The following is an 8,023-nucleotide window of genomic DNA, read 5'->3' on the forward strand; positions in this document are numbered from 1 at the left end:
GCTCGCTTTGGGCGAGGCTTGGCACATTTAAGGCCGCGTTCACTGGTTGCTTGGTTGGTTGTGTTTTTTACTTTTGTCGGGACTTCGTTGCAGCATCCATCCTAGAACGACGTAGTTCTGGGATGAGCTGGGTCAGAGCTGCCTAAAGGGCTTTGTTCAAGGTTGTAGAGTGGTTATGGGTACAGGACAGTCAGGTTTTCTGTTGTACCTATGTCAATTCAGTAACTGCAGTGGAAAAAAGCTTTTGTATGCTTTTAATCTTTTACAATGTATATTGGAGTCAGGCAAATCTTACTTTGTTTTTTCTCAGTTTGTGTGTATTTGCTCTTGCTGAAAGAAACTGGAGTGTCTGCAGATGGAAAATGATGAAAAAGTGCTTAGGTACTGCTAATTGTTATTAGAAGCCAAACCAATTTTTTAGTACCAGATAAGATTTTACCAAGCTTTCATTGTCAGTTTTCTCTGGCAGTATAGCTTTCAGTATTCTTTATCAAAAGCTTGTGAGACTAATTCTGAGAAACTGAGAAATGGATTTTTTTCGTTTTGCTTGCAGGATGTTTTCACAGCTTCTGCTCAATATCCCAATACAATCTGGTAGCTTGCTATCAAGATTTCTTAGTGCTGAATGAAAATAACCTTTTGCATGTCCTCTAGAGCAGGTGTTAAATCAGAGACAGAACTGTGGCCACAGCCCTGATAAATCCATCATCAGTCAAATTAGCCCCAGGTGTGCTTTAGTGCCCAGAAGTTGCTTGCTTTTTGTACAACATCAGCAGAAGTTTGAGCAATGAATAAATGCGTGTTAATTCTTATCTACCAGGAAGAAGGGAAAGGCATCTGAACATAAAGATCAGCTCTCCCGGCTGAAGGACAAAGATCCTGAATTTTATAAGTTTTTGGAGGAAAATGATCGCACATTGCTGAATTTTGATGCTTCAGACAGTTCTGACGAGGAGGAGGGGTTGCACATACCACCTGATACACTGGAGGTACTAGGCCCTATTTTGGAGTGCTGAAATCAATGATTTCAATTACTTATGTGTGAAGTATTTGAATTTCAGTGCAAGGCTTGAGCATATTTGGGCTTATAGTGGCACAGATGGCTGGGGAGGAGCTTCCCCCAAGATCATCTGCAGGTGTACAGGCTTGTAATCCAGAAGTCAGCTGTGCATTTGAACTGAGCATGAGGAGTTTGTTGAAGATTGTGAAAGCAGAGTCTTAGAGTGTATTTTCTCTTTGGCTTTGGTTTTGTGTCTCCTTTCCCGATAAGAATTTGTTTTGCCTCAAGTGATATGCTTTCTCCTTGGTGTTTTATGTTATTGCACATTGTATTTATGTAGCAAAGCTGCAGGTCTTAAGTAGCTTTTTTTGAATTTTTAACACCCATGATTTTGTAACTGCTTGACACAAAGTGCTGATAACAGCATTAACAAAATTCACTGCCGCCTGCCTGCTTTCCTCTTCAGTAACTGCTCAGTGAAAGAGGTGGGGCAACAAAAGTATAAGCTTTTTCTCAGTCTTGGTACCAACTTCTCTAGGAAGCAAGTGATGAAGATGATGAAGAAGAACACGAAACAGTCAAACGGAAAAGAGTTTGTTTCATCCCTGTGAGCTTGAAAATGGTTGAAGAATGGAAAAAAGCTGCAGAGGTGAGCAGGGAGTTGGAATATGAGACACTTGAGCATTCTCCTTTAAAGATTCTTCCAGATGTGTTGCTGGAAAACTTTCGATTTGTTCTTCTTTCACAAAAATCTAATGTATGTCTTATGTACATGGTCATACTCCTATAGTTCTTGTTACTTCAGCATGACTTGTCTTTGCAATTTTTGCTTGGGCTGCAAGATTAGTGTACTTGCAGTCCGTCTGAGGGAGAAGCTAGAGAAATGTCTGTGGCTCAGAAGATGTCAGAATGGTTAACTTTTAGGGTTTTTTTTGTCTTCTGCTAAGCATTGTGCCTTTGGTAGCTCCAAGAACTTTTTAGTCACATTTTGAGTAGTGATGAAATGGCTTGCAGCTTCTGACTAAGAGGAGGAGAGAAAGGTCAAATTGTATGGTTGTTTGCAGCTGATTCATTGCTTCTCAACCCCCAACCAATTAAAAGCACTAGAAGTCCATTTTAGAGCAAGTGAAGGCAACTGGCATTTGTTAACACTGTCGTGACATTGTTCCTCTGCATTATAGGATGGAGCTATTTTTGCAGTCAAACTTACAATGAATTCCAATACACTTGTCTCAGTAAAGCGCTTCAGAGTTTCGCAATATTGCTTGTTTTTTCTCCTTGGCAATCCTTTTTCTTCTTTCTGCAGAAAAGGCTAACACCAAAACTTCTCCATGAAATCACTCAAGCCTTTAAAGCATCTGTAGCAACCACCAGAGGAGATAATGGTGGGGCTGATCCCAGCAAATTTCAAGTCACTGATGCTGCAGGTGAGTTGATCACCATACTATTTCTGGGAGAGAAGGGAAGTCATTCGGTAGGGAAGGGTTAGCTATTGGAAGTGAGTGGGGATAAGTACTGGCAGGACTTAACTTACCCTTTTATAGGCTTCATTTCAGTTAAGTAGCTTATCTTCCTGGTGATGAGTCTGTGCAGTGGTGTCTCTTCTGGAGTCCCAATGTGTAAGTATACCTCTCGGTGTGCATGCTGGAGCATCTGGGCTTGCGGACTGCTGAGGAAAGTACCACCCGTCATTCACCAGACTTCTTAGAGCAACATTGAAGCTGGGTACTGTTTATATACTTGTGGTGTACATTTTTTGGACAACTTTTGCTGTGGCCTCTTGCTGTTAACTCTTAGAACTAATCCTATAAGACTATTTTAAGTCTTCTTTACCAAATAGCATTCTATAACCTCACAACAGTTCAGAGTTCAGTTGCACTATCGAGTTCACATTGCCCTAGCCAGGACCTCTCAAAATACTGCATGTCTAGATCTCCTTCTCTACACAATTACCATGCCTGTAGAACAAATGAGATGCAACCTCTGTCTTCAGCCTAGCCTCCTTTTGCATAAGCTCCAGGTTTTGCTGTCCTGTTTTAGACTTCGAACACCACATGGCTGACAGGGAAACATCTTTGTTAGTGTCTCAGAGGATGTGACTTGCAGCCTGCCTACTTTTACAACTAAATTAGTAGGTAGTTTCTCACTGTGTTTTATCAGCTTGTTATTGTGTGCCATCTGGAACTGGCACTGTGGGGTAAAACCCACATGTTGTCCTTAATCCCTTTTTTCCCGGCATAGGGCTTTTTATATTTCTTTCATTGCTTTTGGTAAAATCTCATTCTTTAATGCAAGACATGACATAGAATTAACATGTTGTCAATTTCTGTGACTTTTTTTTTTTATTAAAAAGCGCCTTTAATTCTTGTTATGTTTTGAGGGAGATTGAAGGTAGTATAGACTCCTTGTCATGGGTCAGGCTGCTTTTGTGATTGGTGCTGTTTACTCGGAGAGCGAAGAGATGGCCCCAGTGCCAGAAAGCTGTCAATTGTAATCTTGCTGTTTAGATAAAAAATTCTAGTGTAAGGCAGACTGATGTTTTCTGGAAGCTTGTGGAAATGGTGTAGTTCTGCTGTGAGAATTACTGGCTTCAGTTCTTTGGGGAGCTCTTTTCAGATTAGCTGAGAAATCAGGAATATATGGAGAATCATTTACAAATGCTTTACTGTCTGTTTTTTTTTTTAACCAGTGTTCAATGCCCTTGTGTCATTCTGTGTCCGGGACCTCTTCCGCTGCCTGCAGAAGCTGCTTCTTCTGAAAGCCCCAAAGAACAAACTAAAGTAAGTCTGAGGAGATTTGAGAACTAGAGGTGAGAGGAAAGCTGTGTGGGGTTTTTCAGAACTGCAGCCTGGCTGTGAAGATGGAAAAAGATGGCAGCTCTTCCCAAATAGTAGCAAAATTGCCTGATTATATTCAGTCGTCTTAGCCAGGTTCTTCCTTTCTTACCCAGAAGTGTATCCTCTGTAATATTAGACTCTAGCTATTTGTAGAGGACATGTGGCTTCAACAGAGATCTGGAATTGGATATGCTTGCAAACTGGTGGACTGTTAAGGCATTGTAAGTTGGTTTTCAGAGAAAGGGACCAAGCCTTCTGCCTGTATGTAGGCAGAGTATCGCAAGTATGTGACTTTAGTTAATCCAGGGCTTTAGCAGCTATATTGTGCCCTATTATGCCCTGGTGGTCTGAGGGCTGGATCATCTGAGTTCGAGCTGTTCACTGTTGGAGCATAGATTGGATGGAAATGAGCATGCAGCTGGGCAAAGAATGGTACAATTCATTTTTTCCCAGAATGGAAGCACTGGTCTAGTACCTCTGTATTGCATTTGCTGATGCAGTTGGATTTGACTAGAGAGGAGGAATGACAATTTTGAAATCTCAGCTGCTGCCTGGGAGCTGGGGATTCTCTGGCTATTGTGTGGGTTGGTGCTCAAAGAGTTTGAGTCAGGCTAGGCCCATAATTGAGTAGGTATCAGCACAGCTTACCCAGGAGCAACAGAGAAAGGTGCTGGGTACTCAGTAAGTACCAGTCTGAACTCTTGCTGGATGAACAGATACCATAGCTGGGGACTATGAGCCCAGTTTCATAAAACAAGCTGTGAGGTTCCCAGTATGTTTTGGAAACTGGAGCAGCCTTACTTAGCCCCTGTCCCTGTTTCCTGCTAGACATTCACAGCAGCTTTTTACCTCAGTCCTCTCTGGAGTTTCAGCTGGACACAGTTCTATTACTTGCTTCATAGTCTGAGCTCTTCTGTTTTTCCCATTGTTGGGTAGAGTGAGAATTGAATGCCTTTCAGAAGTGCTTTCAGTTCCAGGGTAATTTTTGTGGCAGTTATTTTTAATTTCCCTGTCACAGATGAAAGGAAGGGTAGCTAAACTCCAGATTCCTTGTTGACAGTGGTGCCTAGTCTGAGAAGTAAATTCCAGTTATTTCTGTAAATACCAGCTTATTTCCTCTCCAGGCCTGACTTGTACACGCTGTGTCTGAATTTTGGAATGGCCGGGGGGCACTACCAGCAGTGTCAGAAGTTTAGAAGAGGCAGAGCAAATGTCTCACAACTAGTTTGATCCCAAAAATAGACTTTCTTGCTACAAGCTAGCCTGCTCTGTTCTCAGGCAGTGGCTGCAGAATGCCTGACTAGAAGATAATATCAGTGTGAGGGATTTGGATCTCTGCCAGGCTTTCTGGCTGTCACAGCTCCTTGTATCACACCTCCAGACATCTGGGAACTCTGCTTGGAAGCTCTTTGAATTGAATTTTCTGATGCTGTGCTTCAGGCAGTTTTTACAGAGTAGAAGTAATTGTCTTCACCTGTGACAAAATGGTTACTCACTTCATTTTTACCTCGCAAGGAGTTGTTTTTGCTCACTGGCAATATTGAGGAGGTGAACTCACTGTTCTTTGTGCTGCTGAAATCTAATTTATTTGGTGGGGGTTTCTTTTAAAGCTAAACCCAACTCTTGCTCATTTCCAGAATGGTCCTCCCTTCCACCAGCCCACTTTGGAGTAAGCTGCGACTGGACATAAAAGTGTACCTCAGCTGTACCATACAAGTAAGAAATTTCAGCATGTTTGTGTTAGTGGGGTCAGTCTGTTCATAGCTGGGCTTTTGTTCAGGGTATTTTGGAATGAGGCAGATGGGCTTCTGCATCTGTAAACACCACTGGTATAAGGAAAGCCAAACAATCAAGACAATTAACAAAGCAGATAACAATGTAGCCTCTGACTTTAGGGTGACTTTCTGGTCATCACAATAGTGGGTACCTTAAGTATTGGTTTCTATGCCACCTTTTGTAGTGGAGAATAAGACTTACTGGTTGAGACTGCAGTGGGCAGAAGCAGTCTCACTGAGTCTCAAAGCCTTGGGCACCAGATTTGTGTGTCCGCCCAGTTCCCTGTCTTGTTTTGAAAGTATTTGTTCTAACTAACAATTTGGAGGTCCATAGGATGGTTGGGTTAAAGTAGGTAACTTGTAAAGAAGGGCTGGGTTAAGATTCTGGCAGTTCTTTTCTGTCTTAATTTCTGCAAAAAAATAATATTTAGTGGGCTTTAGAGTAGTTGCAGTGCTGTGCTCCTGCATTCTGCATCTTTAATTTAATTCTTGGTACTATGATCTTGCCACTTCTTGTAGTAAATACTAAGATGATGTTAGGTTGATAAGTGCTGTTCCTCGTGTGTGACATCTCCAAGTATGGTTATGTTCCATCCCACTAGGATATCCCATCCATCCGAAGTTGCTGATGTCTGGTGTTTCAGAGACAATTCATTATTTCTGAAGGAAAATCCTCCCCCCAGTTAATTTTTTTGAGATTGCTTCATCATGCATCCCCAAATTTGGAATATTAAAAACAAAACAACAATATTGAAATACTCATTATTCAGAATCTGAGGGAAAGGGGATATAAGGAAAGAAAAAGAAAGTGCAATGTCTCTTAGCTGTAAGCTGGCAGAATGACTTAGCAGAAAGAGTTTTTTTTCCTCAAGTTGTGGTGTCTCTCGCCAGCGGCAGAACTAAAGATTGCAGTAGAAAAGGAAAAGCTGGCAATGCAGTCCCATTGAAGTAATCCCTGGTCTTGTGCTTACTTCTGAGTGCCCTTGGTTCCAGGCTTCACTACAGTGTGTTTCTGGCATAGTAGTTTCTGAACAATACCTTCTTGCCTTTTGGTATGTGAGAGACTTTGCAAAGGAGACCTGATCAGTCCAGAATCTTTGCAGTGGAAGGAGGAGAATGAGGAGGAAAGTTAAAAGTAGAAAAAAATGCCTCTGCTTCCAGCAGCTGGAATTGCAGGCAAGAGGCAGCACTGCATCAGGCAGAACCTCTCTCAAATGGAAGTGACTTTGAACTTACCATTGTCTTCAAATTAAAAACTGCAAACGCCTCTGGGGTTGGCTCCAGGTGAACAGAGCTGAACAACCTGGAAATACCCCGGTATTGTTTCCTAAATGGGTTGTCTAACCTTTTCCTTGAGCTAGAGTTAACCTCTTGCTACCCAGTAGTATTCCAGCTTCCCATTAAAGAAGTCCTACTGAAATCCAGTAAGTCATCAGATAGCTCAGATAGTCTGTTTCCAAGCCTTATGTAGATTGAGGGTGTCTTCATTGTGCTTTGACAGTTTGTAGTGAGGCAGAGGCATTGGTGTCATGCTGTCTCTAAGATGTCTTAAACTGTATATAGACTTAGCTTTTGCAGTATATACAAATGAGGTTTTATGTGATGAGCTCAGGTGCCATTAGCCATCCAAGTCCAGTAGCCTGAGCTCACATTTGCCAGGACGATGTACTTTGAAGGGAGTTATTTAACCCACCATATGTCTGCTTCTTTCCTAATACAACTTTTGAGGGGTTGTTTGAGCTTCTTCCTAGGGAAGGCTGCTCTTTGGTAACACAGAAATACTTGGAAGCAGCAAAATACAGATGCTTAATGGTAAAGGAAGAGGTGAAGAGCACTACACACTAAATGGGATTGTGTTTGTTTTCCCTCCATAGCTCCTGTCTTGTCTAACAGAAGCTTCAGTCGCTGCAGCTGTCCTTCAGCATGTCAGCTCCATAGTGCCTTATTATTTGTCCTTTCCAAAGCAGTGCCGTGCACTTCTCAAGGTAAGGTGACATGCTATGATAGGTCATTTGGATCTAAAGTACTTTATGCCTTCAGATGAGCCTCTCATGGTATTTGGCCTAGATCCTGTGACAGTTCAGTCTCTTGTACTCCTCTTCCCTTGCTTTTCTTTTGGTCTTGGAAAGGAATCCTGCTTCTCTTACAGGCTTTCTAAGTGCCATGAAGCACTCTTACGCTGAGGTGAGTGGGCATGTGGCTCTGTGTGTAGCTACTGCCAGTCTCCATGCAATGTGGCACGGGGATGTTCTGGGGAAGCTGTCTGCCTCCTCAACACAAATGGAGTAATTGCTGCCTGTGTATGTCTGTGATAGTATTTCACTCTCAAGAGCTGGGGGTGGAATATTTTTGCAGAAACTTAGTCATAACTGCTGAGCACTTAAGAACAACAAAGGAGGCGTGGAAGAGCG

At 42.3% G+C, this 8,023-nt stretch overlaps 1 protein-coding gene across 1 annotated transcript in view; it reads left to right on the plus strand.

Annotated features, from left to right (window-relative positions):
• Positions 1-820: 820 nt before the first annotated feature.
• NOC2L (nucleolar complex associated 2 homolog (S. cerevisiae)) overlaps positions 821-8,023 on the plus strand; it is a gene marked incomplete at its 5' end in the record, with an annotated part of 52,435 nt that continues 45,232 nt past the window's right edge. Inside the window, 6 exons of the mRNA XM_010289644.1 lie at positions 821-989; positions 1,539-1,649; positions 2,307-2,427; positions 3,690-3,780; positions 5,475-5,553; positions 7,487-7,597. Of these exons, the coding sequence (XP_010287946.1) occupies positions 821-989; positions 1,539-1,649; positions 2,307-2,427; positions 3,690-3,780; positions 5,475-5,553; positions 7,487-7,597 (682 nt within the window). The remainder of the gene's footprint in view (positions 990-1,538; positions 1,650-2,306; positions 2,428-3,689; positions 3,781-5,474; positions 5,554-7,486; positions 7,598-8,023) is intronic.

Source organism: Phaethon lepturus, unplaced genomic scaffold, assembly GCF_000687285.1.
Source record: "Phaethon lepturus isolate BGI_N335 unplaced genomic scaffold, ASM68728v1 scaffold31116, whole genome shotgun sequence".
NCBI lineage: Eukaryota > Metazoa > Chordata > Aves > Phaethontiformes > Phaethontidae > Phaethon > Phaethon lepturus.